Below are 24133 nucleotides of genomic sequence, written 5' to 3' on the forward strand. Positions count from 1 at the left end.
ACTAATATTATCCAAAATTAGCTCAAAATAGTTCAAAATAATCTGCAAAAATGTTAGTTGGTGACTTTTGGCAGACATTGAATGAGGATTGCAGTATTATAATTTTATTGCGTATCCATTTGCAATGTTCATAGGTCTAGATATTGCATGACACATGAGCATATTATATGAGCATAGGGCATTCGCTAAACAGGGATCCTGCTGGAAAATCTGCGGTAATTATTTACCTACGACTACCGTTTGAGAAAATATTCCGTACATGTTAGGTTAGGTTGGATAAGGTAGAATTAAATCACAAACCAGTCTATACAAACCTAGCGTAGCCCACAAACTACTTGAAAACTGGGATATAACTCTAAAGGAGACGCGAGCAGGCGTTATTAAAGGGGCAATTTTTTGTAGTAGTAAAAACGGTAGTCGTAGGTAAATATTTACCAAATCTGCTAACATTAGTTTAATTACTGTTGCATGCTCTTCGTGAAGGTTTATATTTGATATAATACAGTTAAATAAACTCACTTGTTGCATATACACATGTAGTATGAAAACTATGCAGAAAAGAATTTAGTCTCTAACAACTACTTAAGTAGTAGTTAATTGTGAAAATTCTCAGGATGTAACTAAAGCTATATGACAACATAATTTCATTAATAAAAATAATATCTGGGTTTGAAAACATACACTACATAAGTAAGCAACATGAATGTACATTTCGAATGTGGAATTTTTTCAAATTGTCCGGTAAAATACATCATTACAGGTAGGTACTTTTATAAAAACATTATTGCTAAGTTTTAATTTGAAAAGATTCTTTTTATAATTTTCACAACACATATCGTTTCCAATTTTAAAAATTCACTCATTTACATGCACAGGGTCACAGGGAAATTACATTATTAATGATTTGTGATTTCATTTTGCGTTAACTCCACAAAGGAGGCCTTGAGGTTTCATATTTGGGGGTGCCGTGAAAAGGGACTAGCCTAGATGTTTGTCAACATACTATAAATATTTAGTAAAATGACAGTTACCTTATAAAGCCCATGATGGTGTATAACTCCTTCTTGGTCTTGAAGCAACGAAAGCAATGAATATTCTGTATGAAGCAGCATCTTGCCTTGCCTATCATCTTGTGTTTCTGCTTGCCCTTCATCTTTCAATGTAAGTATTTTAATCAGGAAGAAATCATCTGTCCCTTCCTTGCGAGCTAAACATTGTACAATACTATTCACAGGACTTATGCCTAATCTAGGACCCAGTAAATATGGACCAGCTCGCTTTATTATTTTATCTGAGACAGGAGTTCCTTCCTTCGGAATAATAAAGTTCCTCGGTGCGTCTATTGGGGGACGGCATCTCAACTTGGGAACTTCGTGCGATGTGTCTTCCTTAAACCTTTTCGAATTGGAACACTCTTGCATCGACGGGGATCTAACCTTCTTTCCTAGGCTACCAGAAACTGATTTTGAACCCATTTTATAATACACCACTTCACATTCGAATGAGATTAGATTTATTAAACTTCACAGCACATTTAACACGATTTTGTAAAAGAAATTGGAAAATATCGCAGTCACCCTGACCTTGTGGTAATTTCCAATCTGACAGATGTTCACTCGACGGTCATCGACGGTGCAATATTTATATTTACGGCTTTATCTGGCTTTATCGCACTAATATCACACCACCGCGTTTGCACGACGGTAAAAATCGGACGGCCTGTTGAAATCTAACTCGATAAAGCCGAGAGGGCTAACGGCAAGCAAATGAATCTAAGAAATACTAAAACGAATAAGGAAAAACAAAACGAAATGTTTATTACCAACACGGATCCACATTTTTTGATAAAAGATTTTCTCTTTTACCGACTGCGAAAATTGAAGGAAGAAAATACTCTCACGTGTCAAAAGGAATGAAATACACTAAACATGTTTTTGATTTAGCAGTGTCATCTAGCGGATTGAAATATAACTATTAATATACGACCATTATTTTTACGCAACCCGAGGTGGAACCAAAATTTTCCATCGATTAATAGTTGAAGTTATATCTCATGGCGCAAATATTGCTATATAAAATTGTCAATTATTTTGATGATTTTTACATTTATCGTCGTATGAACATTAACTTTGATTGAGGCGCGTATTCACAATTTTTCGACACAAAACTTTTGTTATCATCAGTTCGCTGTAAATTGTTAATAATGTCTCCAATTATGAAAGATTTGAGGCTTGGAAACAATTCCTTTATTGGTACCGAGCAAAAGTGTCTAGTGATTGCAGAAATTGGTCAGAATCATCAAGGAGATATTCAAATAGCCAAGGAATTAATCATAGAGGCCAAGGTAGGTAGCTACTAAAATATAATTTGAATTTAATTTCGTTAAGTTGATCTGAGTTGATCCGAGTTGATCCCTCCACCCTCACTGAAGAGTGAGATGGGAGTGAGTGGTTTATTTATGGGAGTGAGGCCAGAGGCATAAGAGTGAGGGTGAGTGGTTTATTTAAGGAGTGAGGTCTCTCCTCCCAAAATCATCAATGATTAGATTTATGAGGTCACCAAATCATTGCATTTTAGGGTTTTTTTTTTAATTTGTGGGAATTTCAATATCTTATTTTGTTTCAGAATTCTGGAGCAGATTGTGTGAAATTTCAAAAGACAAGCTTCAATGACAAATTCAACAAATCTGCCCTGGAAAGAGTTTACGATGGTCCAAACTCATGGGGTAAAACATACGGAGAACACAAAGAATATCTTGAATTCTCAAAGGAACAGTTTTTAGAACTTCAGGAATTTGCGCTCAAAAATGAAATACTTTTTTCCTCTTCCGCAATGGATATGGTAAGTAAATTTAATACTTCTGCAAATGGCCAAGTATAACTCATGTTCATGCTTATTTTTTTAAATATATATTTTTTATTTATAATTTTTTTAAATTACAATTTTGGTGATTTTCTCAACTACCATACAATGCTCATGCCCGTATTGTGGTAGTCGTACATGATTTATGCAAGAATAACAAAATAATATTTTGTAGAACAAATAATAAAACATTAGAGAAAAGGTCATGTTATGGTAAAAAAAAATACTTTTAACTATAGAAACCATATTATAAATATTAAACTCATGATAAAAAGATATTTAAAAATACGTCTTATTATAGAAACCATATTAGAAATATAAATAAATATTAAACTGATGATAAAAAAGATATTTTAAAGAAAATAAAAATAAAAATCTAAATATTAAAAGTAAGATGAAAAGGGATGAGGTTTATAAGTATTTAGGATACCCACAATCAAATAGATTAGACCATACTAGTATTAAAAATGATATTAGGATTAAATTTCAAACTAGGATCAGGAAAATTTCAAAATGGAATCTATCTGCTAAAAATTTAGTAAAAACAATAAATACTTGGGCAATACCTCTATTAACGTACTCATTTGGCATAATTAAATGGTCTAATACAGATTTAGAACACTTAGAAAGATTAATTAGAACTACGCTAACAAAGTTTAATTGCCATCATCCAAATTCAGCTATAGAACGAGTTAATTTACCTAGAAATTTAGGAGGTAGAGGTATAGTCAAAATAACTTCTTTGAAACATAATCAGGTAGAAATGCTAAGAACTTTTTTCCATAGGAAAGCTCATAGCTCAGAAATGCACAAAATATTGCAGATAGAAATATTACACCTTTAAATTTATACGATGAGAATGCCAAAATTTTTATAAATCCCAACCAGGAATTATTAGATTCATGGTCAAATAAAATTTTACACGCAAAACACTTCAATTACCTCAACCAAACGTATGTTGACAAATTTTCGTCAAACAAATGGTTGAGTATTGGAGAGTTGAGCGCAGAAATAGAAGGATTTATGCTTGCCATTCAGGATAGAGTCATTAATACTAAAAATTATAGAAAGCATATAATCAAAGATACAAATCAAATTGATGATTTGTGTAGAAAATGTTTGGCTTTTCCGGAAACTATAGAACATATTATATCGGGATGTTCTATATTAGCACCGTCCGAGTATACATTTAGGCACAATCAAGTGAGGCCCCTAGAAACAAAGACGGAAGTGTCCACCAAACGTCAAAAATGAGTTGAATATGCAGTTTTATAGAGAAAGGTTCATTCTATCTCGAGAATATATCTGATTTTAATATAATTGTCATTAAACCATAGTATTTTGGCTTTAAAGTTTTGTTGTTGTAACAAATACGGCAGTGTCCACCTCCTTCCGAAACAAAAGCGGCAGTTTTTCAAATAGCCAATCAGGAGCCTTTATTCATAATGGCGGCCGTACTTGAATTCATACAAACTCGTGCGGAAGCGTGAGTGAATCGTGTAGTGAAAAGTTGTTATTTTTTGTGGAAATAACCATTTATTGTTAGTGGACGTCAAATATTCCAAGAATGGAAACTTTCCCCGATATATTGCCACCGGAATCAGTGAGAAAACGTGTCAAACAACCGCATAAATGGAAGGCAAACATCGCCAAGAAAAAAAGGTAAACCGTCATCATGTTGTAGGCAAATGTCAAAATATGACATTTTTAGATTTATCTGAATTTGTTCACAATTTTTTTTCACAATTAATCAAGTAAGGGGAGATGTCTACTAAATAATAGTAACTAATCGTTTTAATATTATTCACAGATATTCTCCAACGTGTTTACCATCTGCTCCCGCTTGCAACCACAAAACTTCAAAAAGTTTTCAATGCAGTAGCATTAAAATGACAGATTTGATACGTTTTCACAAGATTTTTTACTCACGTAAGGACAAAAAATATCAAGATGCACTAATTTTAAAATTTTGTAAACCAGTATCCATTAAACGTCAGCGACCTAGGAAAGGCACTTACAAAACAAAACAATTTCAAACAAAATTTTCATTTAGATTGTCCGACGGCTCCATAATTCCAGTGTGTCAACAAACATTTCTAAAGAGCATAAATATTTCAAAACAAAGGGTGCAACACATAATGGAATGTTTTTATAAAACTGGCAAAATTGCTACGGAAAATCGTGGTGGCGATCATCGGAGTCGTCATTTCGTGGAAAGGTTAGAATTCACCATGAATTTTATAAAGAAGTTCAAGTGCACTGAAGCACATTACTGTCGAAATGCTTCAAACCTTCGAAGATATTTACCTTCTAACCTCAGCATTCGGAAGATGTATTTAATGTGCAAGAAAAAAGCACAAGAAGATAAAGGAATTACCATCAGTCAATCATACTTCAGGAGTGTGTTCAATAAAAAATTTAATTTGGGGTTTGGAACTCCTCGCACTGATGTTTGTTCGACTTGTTTGCAATTGTCGGAAAAAATAAAACAAACTTCGGACGAACGTGAAAAAGTAGATCTGATGATAAAAAAACGAATACATAAAAAAAAAATATGACGAGTTTTTCAAATATCTACAGGAAAGGAGAAGTGATTTGGTAACAGTTTCCTTCGACTGCGAAAAAAATCTGGTGTTACCAAAAGTGCCTGACCAGCAAGCCTACTATAGTCGGCAGTTATATTTTTATAACTTTACGACTGTAGTTGGTTCATCAAAAGAACCGTTAACTAAAGAAAATGTATTCAGTTACTGTTGGTTGGAAAATACTCATGTAAAGGGATCCAATGAGATAGCATCTGCAGTATACCATAGATTGAAGAATCTCCCCTTAGATGGGATCAAAACAGTAAGACTGATGGCTGACGGGTGTTCAGGCCAAAACAAAAATTCCATCATTATTGGCATGTGTATGCGATGGTTTTCTGCGGCTCCAGCTAGTCTTAAAAAAATTGAGTTGATTTTTCCGGTAACTGGACACTCTTTTATGCCAGCCGATAGAGTATTTGGTAATATAGAAAAAGAAATAAAAAAACACGAACAAATTATCCAACCGGAAGAATACTACAATATTGTATCCAATTTTGCTACAGTTATAAAGTTGGGTACCGAGGTAGAAGTAAGCGAATGGAAAAATGCTTCGCAACTTATTCTGAAGCCTACATCATCATGGGCATCTCGATTTTCGGAGACGAAAAGGTTCATTTTGAAAAGAAACAAGAATAAAACTACTATTCTTTTAAAAGGAGAAACAAATTATAGATGTGACCTATCAACTTTCCATAATATCTGCAAGAGGAATTTAACTGCAAATATGATAAATCCCAGTTTAATTGAGGCTAATCAAATTTCGGTTAATCCTTTAAAATTACGAGATGTTGCAAAACTGCTAAATATCCACTTTGGCGGTGACTGGAGAAATATTCCCGAATTGAATTTCTACTCGAAATTATGTCCAACTACTTCTCTTGTACCTCAAGAAGAAGAAGATGATTATGTTCACATAGAATGTAATGAGGAATCGACAGAAATCGTGTCAGACTTATTAATGATTTAGTTAATTTTTGTATTATTTTATAATTTAGTTAACTTTTCTTTAAATCTATTTTTACCTTTAATTAAATCTATTTTACCTTTTTTAAATCTATTTTCTATTATCCAGAATTTATGAAAATTTCTAAGATAGAAGTGACCTATCAACTTTCAATAATATCTTCAAGAGCAACTCAACTGCAACTTTTTCAATAAAAAAAATCTTCCTAAAAATATTGTTTTCTTACATTGACTGCAACATCTTTGAAATTGTCATTTACATCAAAACCGGCAGTTTCCAACTGTTTGTGAAACAAAACAGCAAGTGTCCAAAATGGTCAAAATGATTGAAACAAAAACGGAAGTGTCCATCAAAAAAATTCATTTTTTTAAGAAACTGGGGCATTTAGATACATATATGATTTAAAATAGTATTCTTAAACCGGTTTACTATCATATTATTAAAATTTCCTTGCATATTGATGAATAACGGACTGATTAAACGTTTTTTTTAGATTGCCAACAATTTAACAAAGTGGACACTTCCGTCTTTGTTTCTAGGGGCCTCAAGTTTTAAAAATAATTCACCAAAATTTGGTAATTAAACATAACTTGATTGACTGCCGTAATATAGTACCATATTATGAATACGAACCAAATTCATTTTTAGAAAACGAATTTTATAAAATATATTATAATAAAACTATACTAAGAGACCGAGCGATTAGTCATAATAGACCCGATATAGTTTTACATGACAAAATTATAAAAATAACTTATATCATTGATGTCGCTATACCAAATTCCTGTAATATTCAAAAATCTGTTAGCGAAAAAATAAGAAAATACACAGATTTAGGAAATGAAATAAAAAGAATTTGGCATTCTCAGACTATAAAAATATTACCATTCGTTATTTCGGCTACTGAAAAATTTAGGCGTATTAGATCTATCAAAAAATTTATATATAAAGATGCAAAAGTCGGTCATTTTGAATACATGTAGGATAACAAAAGATTTTTTAAATATTTATGTTGAGGGATCAGTAGGATTTATAGGCCCTGTTAGAAGTTCTACCGAGCCGAACCCTCTGATATGAAAATATCTGGAGTCGGTGAATTATTTTCCCATTTGATCTCTGGTGAGTTGACGTGTTGTTCTTGTATTGTTTTGTATTTATTTTGCTTATATAATGCACTTACATAGTGTTGATTGACTAGATGATCATTTGTGGAAAAGTGTGTGGAAGGGTTTAGTTTTTCCTTTGGGGAAGATTTAACCCGGACAACAAAATCAGAAGTTAGAAAAAAAAAAAAAAAAAAAAATACACGAGTAATTATAGTAACTATTTTATTTTTCTTTAACATAAGTGTATCTTGGTACTGTAATATATGGATTGATAATTTCAGCACAACCACCCCATCCCACAGTACCATATGTTCGCATGACGCTTCTTAGAGTCTCCAAGTCTAAGTTAGACCTAAGAGAGCAGAATATATGGCAGAGCTTTTTAGAACAGAGTCATTTTACTATATCATTTATATGGGCCTCCCAGCGTACTAAATATTTAACTTCCTTTGATGATTTTAGGGTAAAACATGTGCAATGGATATTAGGTGAGATTTCAAGAGTGTTTATATTGAGTGAACACGGGTGGATAATTGGTTTAGGACAGTTGTTGGAAGCATAATGTTTGCGTATAGAAAATGTTATGTATTGTGTTTTGTCGATATTAAGTGTGAGGAAGTTTGTGTCTAGCCAATGCTTTACTTTTATTAGGCCATTATTAGTTTCGTGACTTACTGGTTGCCATGACCTTCAAATAGACTGTCATTTGCAAATGATTATATTTTTCCTTCAATATCCACGGCACACAGTTTGTTGATGTATATAAATAAAAGTGGGCCCATTACACTGCCTTGAGGTACGCCGTAGGACATAGATAATGTTTTGCTCATATGTATCAGAGTGCACAAGTGTTTGTTGCGATCGGTTCGTTATTATTAGGTATAATAATAATAATATTTGGCTAATTTATATAGCGCCATTTTCGTGAGAAAGGACGCGTATGTGTTATAATTAAGTAGGTAATATAATATATATTATAATATTTTTATAATATAATAAGAAGCCAAATAAATAAACCAGCCACAATATAACCATAGTATTACATTTAATTTCATAATATTATGAAAAGTTACTAAATTTGAAAAAATTGTGACCATTAATGCTCATCTTAATTCTTTTATATATTTATATGTTTTTATTTAATGTTATTTTTAGGGACCTACCCATTACGTTTATATTAATTATTATTATTATTTAATGAGCAGGCAGTATTCTGCTGATGCGCTCATAGCAAAATTCAATAAAAATGTTTAACAGTAATTTAATTTTTTTATTATTCTAATTTTTCTATTTAAATATAATAATTGTACAATTTTCATGCAATATGGCAGACTGGGATTGCACCATCCTCCTGCTGGAATAAAAATAGGCCATCCACGCTACATCGGTGATAGCTAGCAGGAGTGTAAGTAACCGATTGATGAATGGTGAACTGTGTGACGAATCACAGATCTATATTGGCCTTCGTTTGTAGCTCATACAGTTTTGTCTCGTTACAACACATGCCCATTCCAGTATTGTGCAATGTTGAATAATTTAGTGATGAGGTTGATATCTGATGAATCATACCACTCTTTCATTGGCCTACTTGTCTAACTCTTCTTGGTAAAATTAATACTGTGGAAAATTATAGTAAAAATGAATTTCACAGTAAAAAGGATGTACACATGTTTATTAGTGTTCCCTGCTACTGTACTGGTTGACACTGTTCATTGCATTCAGCCAAACAAGGAGCCAACTTTGTTACATAAATATAGGTATTGCAGCTAGAGTTGACACAACCCAGTGCTCATACGTATGCATTGCTTGCATACAGCATGCTTCAAACTTGTTATTGGACTTCAGAAAAGTAAATTCCAGTGAAATTTAAAAAAGTTGATTTTGAATAATGTAATAAAAAAACACATTGCAAAACTTTTACAGCCTTACTAAAAAACGTGGCGTAAATATTACGCTGGGCATAAGGTCATAACAGTGAAAAACTTGACTTATTACCATGGCTTCGTTTGGTTAAAACGGTCTTAAACCACGCTCAAGGGCGGCTTTACCACACCATCGTAGAACAAACGTGTAAGAATCTAATTAGTAAGAAGGTTAGAATATTAAAATTTCATCAATGTAACTCTTGTTGTCTCTTTTTTGAGTATCATCAGAATAAATATTTTTTTTATACCATTCAATCTTAAGTCAAGTGAACAAAATTATAATGCCCTTTAATGTTAACCGGTTGTGTGCTTTAAGCGCGTTTACGCGCTCTAGGTAGCCGTGCTCACAAGGCTGGCCATACAAAATGAGCGCGTTAACACGCTGTTCTATATGACGATTTTGCTTGTCAAACTCAAGTAATTTGAAAAATCTAAAATATGGAACCCACGGTGACATCTATCGGGATGATGAAGAAATAATTATAATAAAACAGTTCGCAGATTATATCGACTTTAGAGTGATCTAATTGAAGCTTCTTTTAAAGCTAAAAAATTCGCGGCCTGTCGGTACATCCAAGCAAAATACCTTCCGGCATTTAAAGAGTTAAATAATTTTATAAAAAGATTTAGTAAAATTATTATTGTTGTGTGTATTAATGTTAAATAGCTATATATTAAATATGTAGTTAGTTAGAAAGTGAAATATTAAAATTTCCTTAAAGGGATTTTTCACAAAAACAGCGCTATACAAATCATCCATATTTTTTTTTAACTTCCGATTTAGTTGTCCGGGTTAAATCTTCCCCAAAGAAAAAACTTAACCCTTCCACTCACTTTTCCACAAATGATCATCTAGTCAATCAACATTATGTAAGTGCATTATATAAGCAAAATAAATACAAAACAATACAAGAACAACACGTCAACTCACCAGAGATCAAATGGGAAAATAATTCACCGACTCCAGATATTTTCATATCAGAGGGTTCGGCTCGGTAGAACTTCTAACAGGGCCTATAAATCCTACTGATCCCTCAACATCAATATTTAAAAAATCTTTTGTTATCCTACATGTATTCAAAATGACCGACTTTTGCATCTTTATATATAATTTTTTTGATAGATCTAATACGCCTAAATTTTTAATTAGAGAGCTAGGTATAATGCCAGTAGCCGAAATAACGAATGGTAATATTTTTATAGTCTGAGAATGCCAAATTCTTTTTATTTCATTTCCTAATTCTGTGTATTTTCTTATTTTTTCACTAACAGATTTTTGAATATTACAGGAATTTGGAATAGCGACATCAATGATATAAGTTATTTTTTTAATTTTGTCATGTAAAACTATATCGGGTCTATTATGACTAATCGCTCGGTCTGTTAGTATAGTTTTATCATAATATATTTTATAAAATTCGTTTTCTAAAAATGAATTTGGTTCGTATTCATAATATGGTACTACATTACGGCAGTCAATCAAGTTATGTTTAATTACCAAATTTTGGTGAATTATTTTTAAAACTTGATTGTGCCTAAATGTATACTCGGACGGTGCTAATATAGAACATCCCGATATAATATGTTCTATAGTTTCCGGAAAAGCCAAACATTTTCTACACAAATCATCAATTTGATTTGTATCTTTGATTATATGCTTTCTATAATTTTTAGTATTAATGACTCTATCCTGAATGGCAAGCATAAATCCTTCTTTTTCTGCGCTCAACTCTCCAATACTCATATTATTACACTATTAAACTATTAATACAATTTTTTGCAGTTTATTTTTTTTCTATTTTTCCTATGGCGCTATAAAAAGTTGACTACTATACAAGGTGTCCTGGGGTAAAGGTGCACTTGTTAGAATTTGTACATTATATTGTTTGAAATATTTTTTAGAAATATTTAAGTGGATTAAAATAACCTGGGGTTTAGACATCATTGAAATTTTTATAATCCTCCTGAAATTAGAATATATAATTATTATGATATATAACTTCGAAAACAGCTGTTTTGTGCGGTGTGCGGAATTTAACTCTTAACTATAATAAATAATTTAAAAAAAATAAAAAGGTATGTGTATTAAAAGGCTGATTCTCAGTGACGCCTTTCAAATACGTCAATGTCGAAAGTGTATATATTATGCCTTGATACAAACAATCCTTTAGCTGGAAATGCACAGATTGCTACAAGCAGGCTATAATTTAAATACGTGGATTTCTCAACCTATATTATTAATTTCCATTCACAGAATGTTAAATTTTCTTTTCCAGGTGTCAGTGGATTTCTTATGTGATCTTGGTGTTCCATTTTTGAAAATCGGTTCTGGCGATTCAAACAACTTGCCTATGATTGAGTATGCAGCCAAGAAGTATATTCCACTGATTATATCCACTGGAATGATTGACAAAGGCGACGTCGTAAAAATATACAACATTGTCAAAAAGTACCACACTAAATTTTGCTTGTTGCATTGCGTTTCATCATACCCAACTCCCTACGAAGATTGCAATTTGAATGTGATCAAAGATTACCAAAAATCTTTTCCGGATATTCACATTGGATACTCAGGCCATGAGTTGGGGATATCAACCACAATATCTGCAGTTGCATTGGGAGCTAAGGTGCCATAACTTTCATATTTAATAATAATAATTGGATAATTTGAATAGCGCCGTTTTTGTGCAAAATCACCTCAAGGGCGCTGTACAAATTTAAAAAAGAAAAGGGCCAACGGTACGCGGTGTTCCCAAGTGGTCACCCATCCAAGTACTGACCGCGCCCAATGTTGCTTAACTTCGGTGATCGGACGAGAACCGGTGTGTTCAACATGGTATGGTCGTTGTTTTATAGTAACTGTACCCCACCACGCATTGCTGTGGCTCAGTCTGCTGGTGCAGATAGAAAAACAATAGCGCGTTTTGCTTTTACGTCCAACAGGTGGCGCTGTTTTAAAAAAATATATATTTTTCTATCAATTTCCGATGCTTTTCAAAAAAAGCATTTTTTTACCTGTGACAGGTGAAATCTGTATATTATAGGTATACAAAAACACATGCATATTCGAATGCAATGTATGTCCAAATTTCAAAGCAATCGGTGATTATCTTTCGGAGAGGACGGGTTGTTTCGGAGAATTTGAACAATTCATCAAATTTCAACGTTCATTTCCGGGTTCTGTGAAAGTCCTATTCAAGTTCTGTTATTATATCATTATAGGCTAGTTGCTTGACAAAACTGAAATTAAAACAGAACTTGAAAAAATCTTTCACAGAACTGGAAAATGAACGTTGAAATTTGATGAATTGTTCAAATTCTCCGAAACAACCCGTCCTGAGATTTTGAACAAACGAACATTTACGTGTTTATTTATATAGATTTTAAATCATCTGTGCCTATTTGATGATCTTTTGGCCTCGCAAGGAATGGGGCATTTATCATATTGGATATGATTGAGATTTTCACAGTGATTAATTTTTTGTTTATTATGCCGTGTTGTGCTTCCCCTTAATATATAGTTGTGTGGTTTTAAGCTTAGCCTTGGTATCTTATACTTGACGGTTACATCAAAACTAAACGCCGAAAACCACATTCATTTCACTATTTCTTATCAGCCTTAAGAGGATTAACATCCACAATACTATTACATGCATAAAAACACGCTTCACCACTATCGACACATCTGCCTTGATGATGGACACTGTAACGCTGTCTGAAACGTTGGCTAAAGAAAGAGGAAACGCAACATGGCTTAGTAACCAAAAAATTAATCACCATTATGCCATATCAATCAAATTAATCACCATTATGTCTCCATAATGAAGACGTAATAGGCTGACATTTCATGGTCATATTGCACATAGTAAAGATGTTTTATTCTGTGCACTGCGAGATATTTTAGAGGTTTTCATAATATGTATTGTACAATTTCTTTGTAAGAAGTAAAGTTGAGAGTGTGTCAGTAATTTGAAGCCCACACCATGGGAAGTACTCGCTCATGTTGGAAAGAGTACAGAAGACTTTTCTTTGTCTAAGGATGTATGGTTACTCGTGACTATCCTGCTGACTTTCTTGGGTATGCTCAGAATAGACTATCTAGGGGCTGTTCAAGTATTATGTAAGCACTATAGGGGGGCAGGGGGGTCTTTGCTTTGCTTATTTTTGATGACATACTCTATGTTGAATACTGTGTCAATAAAGTTTGTTTAAATGAATAGTATGAGTGCATTAAAGTCCTCTATCCTAAGTCTATTTTATAAGTGCTGCTTATGAATCAATAAAAAAACAGAATACATTAACAGAAAAATGCATATAGGTACCAATTTTTACGTAAGCATGGGAGGGGGGGGGGATAAGAGCTTTGCTTACTTATAGCGACAAGGGGGAAGAGGGGGTAAATAATTGTAATAAATCTGCTTACGTAATACTTGAACGGCCCCCTATGGGTCAGAAGAGATTTGTACATTGTTGCACATTTCTTCAGATTAATTTGGAGATAGTTTTAAAAATTGACAATCATGGAGAGCATTAATTTCTGTGTGGCTAATGGTTAACTTTGGTCTTCAATAGCATATACTGTTTTATCTCCCACCCTGCAGGACTAACTTGCCAGTGGGGAAGGCATTCTTATTGTTGGGTAGATTCACTTTGGATGACTCTATTCACTTGACCTATATTTTTTTGTTATCTAATCTATTTACTTCTTGTTTACGAGAATAGCATAGACTGTTTTATCTCCCACCCTGCAGGACTAACTTGCCAGTGGCGAGGGCAATCTTATTGTTGGGTAAATTCACTTTGGATGACTCTATTCACTTGACCTATATTTTTTTGTTATCTAATCTACAGGGTTTTCCAATAAGAGGTGTTATTTTGATATTCAAAGAAAAATGCCATTTTTTAATATAAATGATCGAATGTTTATTTTATTATAAAGAGGAAGGTATGCCGTTAATAGTGAAAAATAACATCAGTCAAATGACCACCACGACCACGCCTACAGGACCATATCCTTTTCATGAAATTTTCCATAACCAAATCGCAAAGTGGCTGCCTTATGTCCTCGATAGCCTCACGAATTCCATCTTTGAGGTCGTGAATTGACGCTGGGCTGTTGGCGTAGATCTTCTCTTTCACGTGGCCCCAAAGGAAGAAGTCGCAAGGTGTTAAATCACAAGATCTCGGTGGCCAATTGTGACCACCTCTTTGAGAGATAACACGGTCCGGAAACTTTTCCCGTAAAAGATTAATGGTTTCGTTGCTTGTGTGGCACGTAGCGCCGTCTTGTTGAAAGTAAACGTTGTCCAGATCAATACCATCCAATTCCGGCTATAAAAAATCATTAATTCCTTAATTAATATTCAAAATAACACCTCTTATTGGAAAACCCTATATTTATTTCTTGTTTACGATTTTATTACACCATCTTCGTAGCTTCTAAACTAGAAATTAAAAATTTTATTAAAGAGAATGTTTGAGGAATTGTTTGTTTTTATGTATCAGTATTTTTTATTGCACAGTAAAATATACAATTACCCACTAAAAATATTGCCAAAAAAAACATTTTTTTCATGAATTATTAAAATAATATTTACCTACTGTGTATTTAAAGTTCATTATTGTAGGTGGTTGAGAGACACTTCACTTTGGACAAGTCTCAAAAAGGTTCTGATCACGGCTGTTCTCTGACACCGCCAGAACTCACAGAGCTGATCATGCAGATCAGGATTGTGGAATCGGCTCTTGGAAATCCCATAAAAACTATTGCCCCATCTGGTTAGTATCTTGTTTTGTCATCAATTAGTTACAGATCATATAAAGTGTGCAGAGATGTGCTTTATTTCAAATAAATCCATTTCAAATGGAAATGCAAAATGCAAAATGGGTATTTTGCATTTTGCATTTTAAATGCTTTTCTAAAAACCATTTTGCATTTTGCATTTTAAATGCTTTTCTCAATGCATTTTCCATTTTAAATGCTTTTTTGCTACATTCTTCCTGTTATCTCCACTCATCTTTTTTATCATAGGCCCCGTATATCAGTCGGTCCTCAACCTCGCTATGAAAGATAATTTACGTCTGTCAAGTTGCTACTTGGTAGGAGGCCTGGCAATTAAGTGATACCATTAAAAAAATACAGATTCAAATAGTGAACACGGGGCCACGATGCTGTAATATTAAATTTTAGATAGCAGTTTCTATTTTTTACGTTGCCAATATTAGTCCCGAGTTTTTTTTTACTCTACTGTTAGGCACATGTTCATCAAATGCAATACTTGTCTTCCGAGTTCAGCACCAGTTGAATGTCTCTTTTCAAATGGAGGTATAATCATGAGACATAGAAGAAAGATGAGTGATGATGTTTTTGAGAAGCTCGTTCTTCTAAAAGCTAATAATGGCTAAGGCTACATAATACCTACATAATATAGAATATATATATTGGTTTTCTCAAAGTTGTATTATATTATCTGTGGGTTTTTTAGTGCGCCTGCTTGGAGTTTTTTGTGACAATCTATGGTAAAATAATGGGTGCGCACTAGAAAACAACATTTTATATTGTCTGATTGTCTCACTGTCCTGTATTTCTTTATTGTTCACTGGTGGATGTCCCCTCACTAGAGAGTTACTACACAAATGATGATGGCCCTAAGAAAAAATCATTAAAAATGACAATATTTAGTTAATAATAGATTCTATTATATTCCACTCAAATACAATTGTTTTTTACACAGGAAATATCAGTATGTATGATTTGTTATTCCACAAGTAGTTTTACATTGATGTCCATTATTAAATGAAAAAGTTGTTTAAAAATTCAATAATTATTTTGAACCTGAGAAACCATTTTGCATTTTCAATGCATTTTGAAAATAGGTATTTTGCATTTTGCATTTGAAATGCTTTTCTAAAAACCATTTTGCATTTTTAAATGGAAAAGTTTTGACCCATTTCCATTTTGCATTTCAAATGGTTTTGGGTACCCATTTTGCACATCTCTGAAAGTGTGTTACATTGGGACATCAAAACCCAGAGCTGTTGGAATTACCAGTAGCCTGTAAACATCATTATGTTATCAAAGCCTTTTCATAAGAATTAATGACACATGAATATTCTTAGTAACCCCATCTCTTGGCAGAATCAAGTAACATATTATTAAAAAAAAATTCTTCCAAATTCTTCAGAAATGATTTGTTTTAGTAGTTCAAGATTACAGAATTTACAAAGATATTATACATATTTTTTAAATGTATATAAATTAGAATGCTTTGAATTGAGTCGTCGACTTGCAAAATCCAATCTGGAAATTTCTGCTGGCTCTAATATCCACAAAAAGTGGTTAAAGTATATTGAAAATAAATAATATTTTTCGCAAAATATCTATAGAATAATATATAATTATATTATATTGACATCTAGCATGAAAGGTATTTATTCTTTTATATTCAAAGTGTTCCAAACAGTTTTTCGTGACATCTACAGTATTCAGTAAAATTCCGGAGCAGGTTTTGCAAGTCAACGACTCGATTAATAAATTAATTAAAACACTTTGTTTTTACCACGATAATCTTTATTTTTTTTAAATCGACATGTTTCTAGAACGATGTTCTCTTCATCAGGACATAAATTGTACTAAAACTAATTATCAAGTATAGAAAAAGGCGAGGGTAGAAATGAAAGTAATGGCCAAGAGGGGGGGGGAAGAGAGGTGGAAAGGGGAGGAGCTTAAAAAATAAAGATTATCATATTATTAGCTTTTTAAAAAATAAAGATTATTGTGGTAAAAAAAAGTGTTTTAATTTATTTCTTTAATAAAATGGTGCCACAAAGTGAATTTGAAAAATTTGAACAAGCAATTAATAAATGTTTAAATTTGATAAAGTATTTCCTCGCAACCTCAGAATTTAACGCTAACTGAAAACATAAGATTGTGGAAATATTTCCCAAGAGTTTCTTCAAGTAGGCAGCTTATAATCTCAATAGTTCATATTTTTGTTACGCACATAGATATTTAAAATTTTGTATAGTCCTGTCGTCGAGAGCAACCGTCGTATTATTATTTCCTTTAAATGCACAATTTTTGAGAATGCGGGAGAGGTTGCACTTAGGAAAGAACTAACAGCTACGCTTATGATATGTTATGCTATGCATATATCTGAGTAATGTCCAAATAATGGCTTTCTATCAATGGCACATTTCTCGCAATTTCTGTTTGTTTTTAATATTGATTTTCTGGCAACAAAAAACAAACTTTTTTTCTTAATTTAGTCTGCTAGCTTCACCTGGATTGGCATTTTAAATAATTGAGTTGATCATTCTCGAAATAAAACTCGTTCACAACAAGTACGGCGTCTTTTAATTAGACTTAAATAGTTTGTATAATGGTGGCGAGTGTATTGGACAGCCAGGAGGCTAATGTCTGTTCTCTTGTAATGTAAAAATACCTCTGACCTTTTATATTACTGAATAATTAGCAATCTACTTTACCGAATAGTTACTTACTCTGCCACAGAGTCATCTACGCACAATGATGGAAACTTGGATCTCAAATATCACACTTATCTTCAACAATACCACCATAATTATTTGTTGTTGATGAAGAAACAATACTGCCTACAAAATACAAGTGAAATACAGTGTAAAAATCACTTTATGAAATTCAATATAGAAGCGAATTCCACCTATACCTTTATACTTAGTTCATAATCAGGGTGGCCACAAAAAACGGATTTCAAAATTCCCTGATAATTCCAGGTTTTCCAGGGCAGTTTCTATATTTTAAACATATTGTTCGAAATTTTATTTTTGAAACACGATTTTCATCTTCTTCTTCTTCTTCGATTTTCATCTACGCCAGAAAATTAGAACAGATACATAAATAAAGGGAATTCCGTCATCTAAAGCATTTATTATTTCTTTGCACCACAATGATCTATTCAAAACAAAATACACTTGTTACAAATTTATGATATTTCGCCTGAAGACAATTTGTGTACAAGTGAAAAGACCAGACAAAAATAGACAAATAAACAAAAAATATTAACATTAAAAGAGATACTAACAAAGTATCACATGAAAGAAGCAACAATATTAGGGAACAGTTTAGAATATTAATAATTTAAAAAAAAACAATATACCCTTTGGGTAAGCAGTTGGGACATTAGATAATACAAATAAAAATATGGTAATAGAGAAAATTGAACCATAGCATTTGACTAAAGCTTAGAAGGTGATTTATTATGTATTAAATAGTGCTGTGGGACAAGAAATTTGGGTGTTTGACTTCGTCATTGTAGAGCGAGACAGATATTTATTTATTATTTATTACACACCCTAATGGGCTTTTACACACTACAAGGTTTAATAGTTGAGTATCACAGTTATATTGTAGTATTATAAAAGCCCATGTATAATCTTCATCTCTCTCTCACATACCAGCTTGTAACTAGATAGTATGTATCCGTAATCGTTATGCACGGTTAAACAATAAAGTTGATACTCCTCAAAAGTTTTTTGTCTCTCTTGCACAATTAGGTTTTTGGTGTTTGGGTAGTATTGTGTTATTTGTGGTATTTGGGTAGACAAGAAAGTCAGGTGTTTGACTTTGTCAGTGTAGAGCCAGACAGATATATTATAGTAGTATAAAAGCCCGTGTATTAGCTTCATCTCTCTCTCACATCCCAGCTTGCAACTAGATAGCACGCATCCGTTGTACACTGTTAAACAATAAAGTTGCTCTCTTGCACAATAAGGTTTTTGGTGTTTGGGTAGTATTGTTTATTCGTCGATGTTATGTGGAAGATAATAATTTTATCAATCCTATGTTTTGAAAATAATTAAAATTAATTGCTCTCATCTTACTTACAAACTCATTTTCTGATATGCTCGCTCCATTTACGACTCAATGCAACGAACTTTTGCCCTTGTTCTAGATTAAAATATGTGATAAGCAGCATTTCGTTACCTCTGTTGGACAGGGTTCTAACTTCACTTTACCTTGTCCTGAGATATGAGGTTTCAGAGTTTGCAAAGACGATTTTTTTTTTTTTCGTGTTATATCTTGTGTAAAGTATTTTGGTTTAACATATTTTTAAGGAAATTATTTAAATAGGATGTATGTATACTTACCATTTTTAAAACATACATACGTAAACATGCATTTAGAACCACTTTATTTTTTTTATTTTTTATTTTTTTTATTTTATTACTTTATTTATTTTCATTTCTTTACACATATTATACATATTAATAGATAGTATATAATAACACAATATATAATACCAAATAGTATACACAAGAAATGAAAACCCACTAAGGCACTGCCTGAGTGTGGGTAATATAAAAAGATTACTATATTTCAAGTACCTAAAGTGTAATATACATTAGTAGAAAAGTTTTTTTTTGTTTATAGCTATTATAAAAAGTAAAGAGAAAACATTATGTACAATAGTTTATAAAGTTTCAGCAAGTGAGTTGTAGAAAGGATCAATAAATTTATAGTAAAAGCGTTTCAATATCTGCCTCATTTAGCCATAATTTTACCTCTTTAATATATTCTGTATTTTTATTTATCATTTGAGTTTGTAGTGGTAGAAGGTTAAATGTACGAGGACCAATGAAACTGCTATGTGTCTGCATTAATTTAGTATTGGTTTGGGGGGTGTAAAATATATTATTTGTTCTTTTGCTCATTCTGTTTTCATTTATTTTGAAATTATTTTTGTTTTTAAATAAATATTTCATAGTTTGTAATATAAATAATTTACGAATGTTAAATAATTTAGATTCCTTGTATAATAGGTCGGTCGAGAATGTTTTATTTTTGTTATACATATATGACTTTAATTATGTGTTTTGAATTATTTGTAGAGGCTTAATGAATGTATCAGGTGCACCATCAGCTAGGGCATGGTTGGCCAACCTTTTCAGCAGCCGGGCCAGATTTTACAAATGAGATTTCCTACCGCACCGTACAACAATTTTTTTTTTATTATTCAAAGGAACAAGAAATATATTGTTTTTTTTTTAGAAGATATAACAAAAATGAGAATCAAACATATTTATTAGATGCGAGTTAGGCAATACAAAAAAATAAACAAAATACAATAAATATTAGTGAGACGTCTGATTTTGTTTCTCAGAACTAAGTGCATCAATGTTGAGACATAACGATTGATGTTGTTGCTACACGCAAACACTTTCCAAATGCTCTGTCTTTCTAAGTGAGTTGTGTTCTCATTTGAGATTTAATATGCTTCATAAGTGTTTCCAAATAGTGAAATCATCGATAGAGCATGTTTGTAAAATGCAGGATATGTCTCCTTGTCCAAATGTGTTTTTTAAAACTCTTCCAAACCAACCTGATTGAACTTCTCATTTAACTGTGCATCACAACACATTTCACAATATTCCATTTGTAAAATTCCTGGCAATAAATTCACGTCTATAGCGAATGGTGTTGCAATCGGTTTTCAAATTCCAGGTTCAAGTCGGATATCAACGAATCGTATTTATCCTTTACCATTTGTGTGACGTCTGGCTGCAATAACAGAATAGGAAAGTGAGTGAAGATTTTTGTCCTTAAGGCGATGCACTACGTCGTGTAATATTTTAAATTGAGCCGCTATCAATAACAATCCTTACGTAGATGGCGATAAGGTTTAAATTCCCGCTTAACACCATCCGCCCGTTTTGATTTATGCAAGAAAAAAACATGGCCAAAAAACACCTTTTATTTTATTTTGTGGATGTTCAGGCATAAATATTAAATTTTTTTTCGATCATTTTATAAATAACTTAATTTTCCACATTATACAATAAAATCATAACCGAAAATGGGTTTATAAGTAGGAGATTTTGAACTTTAAAGCAGTTTTCATTGGCATTATACATTATTTTTTTCTGGGCTTATAAAAAGACTTATCTAAAAAATACTCGATTATCTCAAAGGCCAAGATGTATTCTACTCGCAGTATTTAATTAAAGCATCTGAAACATTTCTAGGCGACCAAATTTTCAAACCAAAAACACATGATTTTGCATTACTACGTATGGCATCGCCTTAACTGTTGTTCCCAAAGCCCATGTTTCATTTGGAATGCGGAAATAAGATCATACATGTTATTAATTAGTTGATCTTTCCCTGTAGACGAGTATATATAGTATGTATATATGTAGCAACATTTAGGTGGCTAACTATATCGACCAGAAATGCAAAGTCGCTAACCCACGCCTTGTCTTCAAATTCTGGGATACTTTTTGACTTGATTGCGAAGAATGATTGTATTTCTTGCTTTAAATCAAACACTCTTTTCGACATTTTGGTACGGGTCACCCATCTTACTTCTGCATAAAATGTAACATGTCATTATACTGTGAAGCCAAAGACTTGAGAAACTCTTTGAAACGTTTTGAAATTTCCCTTGAGCGGGCGCTTGTCGTAAATTTTACGTCATCGAGTTTTCTCCATGTAAGTGGTGTTTTCTTTGTAAAAATGTTAGGGAATTTCTTTAAGGTTATGAAAAATGATAATAAGCAGTAGATATTTAAAAAAAAATTGATTTACTTAAAAAAAACGAAGCAACATTCCAAACGTGTTAGTATTTCAAAACAACTTATTTAGTCAAAATCAATATTCCCATCCTTACAATTGTTACAAACCACCTCAACTGAAGAATGGTTCTTGCATGTAAAGGACTGGCAACGGCAACACTTCATTGATGCTGAGGATTTTTCTTATCCAGTGCACATAACCGACAAACACCGCATTTTGGAAAGCTTCTGTATTCTTCTTCCGTTATCGGTTCAACTGCCCGACTTTATATGGCGCGTCTGTCGTAAATTTTACGACAGCGCGCCCGCTGGAAGGTTAATGTATCAGCCAGTGAATACCAGAACATCCTTTGGACAAAGGAGTTTTTCTTATAAAGATCGGTTGCATTATACATAATAGACTCGGTTAGTTGAATCTATTCAAGAAAATGGTAAAAAATTCCATACTGGCTTGAGAGTGGTGATTTTGGATTGCCCATGTCGTGGCTGTTGTCATGAATCACCTTAGGAGCTCCATATTCGATGTGATCCATGTGTGTATGTGATTTACTTATTTGATTGAATACAATTGTAAAGCTGTTCATCCCGACACAGGAATTCCCTAGTAAGATGAACGGCGGAGGAAAAAAAAGAAAATAAATGCCATTCCAAGATAATGCCACATTCTAATTAACTTTTTTTTTCACATTAGCTCCACACAGGAGGACCTGAGGAAAAAATCCATCAGGGTCTATGTCGGAAAGGAAGTTCTGGGAAGGATAAAGGTGGCTAGGAATCTGGGGGTCATGTGTCTAGGAGTGACAGACGTATGAATCTATCCCTCCCACTGCAGTTCAAGGTGACGGGTCGAGAGAGTCCGGCTGGAGAAGTCAAAAGGTCTCCCTCTACCAGTCTCTCCCCATCCGGCCCGCCACACAGTAGGTGGGCAAATGACATAGACAAACCACCCCCGTGAACCCGGGCACCTCTGCCAAGTCACCAAACGTAGCAAACCACTTGAGGTGACCTACGGCAAGGGTGTTGGTTATTCAATAAATGGTTCCGGGGCGGATACCCATACTTGCCTCCCAAACTAAAATACTTTACGCAACATTGAACCTCAAAATCAGAAATTGTTAAATGTATTGTGAGAAATCGTCTTTGCAAACTTTGACATCTCAGAACATAGTAAGGCGAATTCGTTCGCGGGGAACGAATTATAAGTGGCCCGCGTGAACCATTTTCAAAAAACCCGCCAATTTGAAAAAGTGTCGCGGGCCCGCGGTAAAACAAACAATGCAGCTTGCGCGCGGTCACCAGTGTTACCAACGAAGGCGATTTTTTTTATCGCTATTCAGGCTACTCAGAACGAGAATCAGCGACGAAAAAATCTAACCTGTTGAACTTACTTTTTAAACAAAAATACACCGGTTTTTGATATAATATTCGTCCGAAATGGAATCTTGTAGCCACCCCCCCCCCATGGAATTCGAAAAATTGTTGTGGGGAATCACATACAATGTTTTTGGGTGAGCGGAATTTTTTCTCAGCGAAGTTCCGTAACAACCCCTCCCCCCATGGATTTTCAAATATTTTGTGGGGAGCACTCATTTTGAATTTTTTTGTGGGGAATTATGTTTCATAGAAATTCTCTAACTTTTTTAAAAAACTTGATGTTGGAACTTCATCGTACAAGTATCTACGGAAACACAACCAGATGGCTCTGAAAGTTATTTTGGTTATAGAAATTGTTTTGCATTCGAAGATGATTTTTGAAAAAAATGTCAGAACCTTATCCAACTGAGTTGACGATTTCTGGAATAAAATGTATACATTGTTGCAAATTTATTGTAAATCGACCGAAGGCCGACACATCTCGTTAACTGACACCGTTATTTTTGTAGAAATGTAATATTTTTTTTTTTCAGAAAAAAGTTGCATGGACAAATTGCAAAAGAGTCTTACTACGGCCCATCCCCTTATGAGAGGTCACAAATTAGAGGAAAGAGATATGAAGATAAAAGTCACCGAACCAAAGGGAATTAATGGAAAATACTTCAACAATACAGTTGGGAAAACTCTGAACAAGGACAAATTAGCAGACGAACCAATTTTTGAAACAGATTTTATTGTATGATAAATTAAATTTTAATTTAC

The 24133-nt window shown here is 33.1% G+C and overlaps 2 protein-coding genes and 1 non-coding gene across 3 annotated transcripts in view; 1 reads left to right on the plus strand and 2 right to left on the minus strand.

The window, feature by feature from the left end:
* The window catches only part of LOC149417173 (uncharacterized), a 41996-nt gene extending 40151 nt beyond the window's left edge, over nucleotides 1-1845 (minus strand). The window contains exon 1 of the mRNA XM_089639921.1: nucleotides 1032-1845. Within this exon, the coding sequence (XP_089496047.1) occupies nucleotides 1032-1475 (444 nt within the window). The 5' untranslated portion in view covers nucleotides 1476-1845. The remainder of the gene's footprint in view (nucleotides 1-1031) is intronic.
* A 326-nt stretch (nucleotides 1846-2171) lies between these two features.
* NANS (N-acetylneuraminic acid synthase) lies at nucleotides 2172-24127 on the plus strand. The gene is made up of 5 exons (XM_089639923.1): nucleotides 2172-2344; nucleotides 2626-2841; nucleotides 11722-12072; nucleotides 15073-15223; nucleotides 23905-24127. The coding sequence occupies exons 1-5, from the start codon at nucleotides 2204-2206 to the stop codon at nucleotides 24111-24113; spliced, it is 1068 nt and encodes a 355-aa protein (XP_089496049.1). The 5' UTR covers nucleotides 2172-2203; the 3' UTR covers nucleotides 24114-24127.
* Nucleotides 12177-12295, minus strand: LOC149417175 (5S ribosomal RNA). Its single transcript, XR_016303374.1, has one exon. It is a non-coding gene; the product is annotated as a 5S ribosomal RNA (ribosomal RNA).
* Nucleotides 24128-24133: the final 6 nt, after the last annotated feature.

Source organism: Hesperophylax consimilis, chromosome 15, assembly GCF_061612785.1.
Source record: "Hesperophylax consimilis isolate HC1 chromosome 15, BYU_Hcon_1.0, whole genome shotgun sequence".
In the NCBI taxonomy this organism is placed as follows: Eukaryota; Metazoa; Arthropoda; class Insecta; order Trichoptera; family Limnephilidae; genus Hesperophylax; species Hesperophylax consimilis.

Excerpts from the sequence above, each read along its gene's own strand:
- NANS (XM_089639923.1), top strand. The coding sequence starts at position 2,204 with ATGTCTCCAATTATGAAAGATTTGAGGCTTGGAAACAATTCCTTTATT. Across the intron at positions 12,073-15,072 it reads CAGTTGCATTGGGAGCTAAG|GTGGTTGAGAGACACTTCAC; the intron begins GTGCCATAACTT and ends TCATTATTGTAG. Across the intron at positions 15,224-23,904 it reads AAAAACTATTGCCCCATCTG|AAAAAAGTTGCATGGACAAA; the intron begins GTTAGTATCTTG and ends TTTTTTTTTCAG.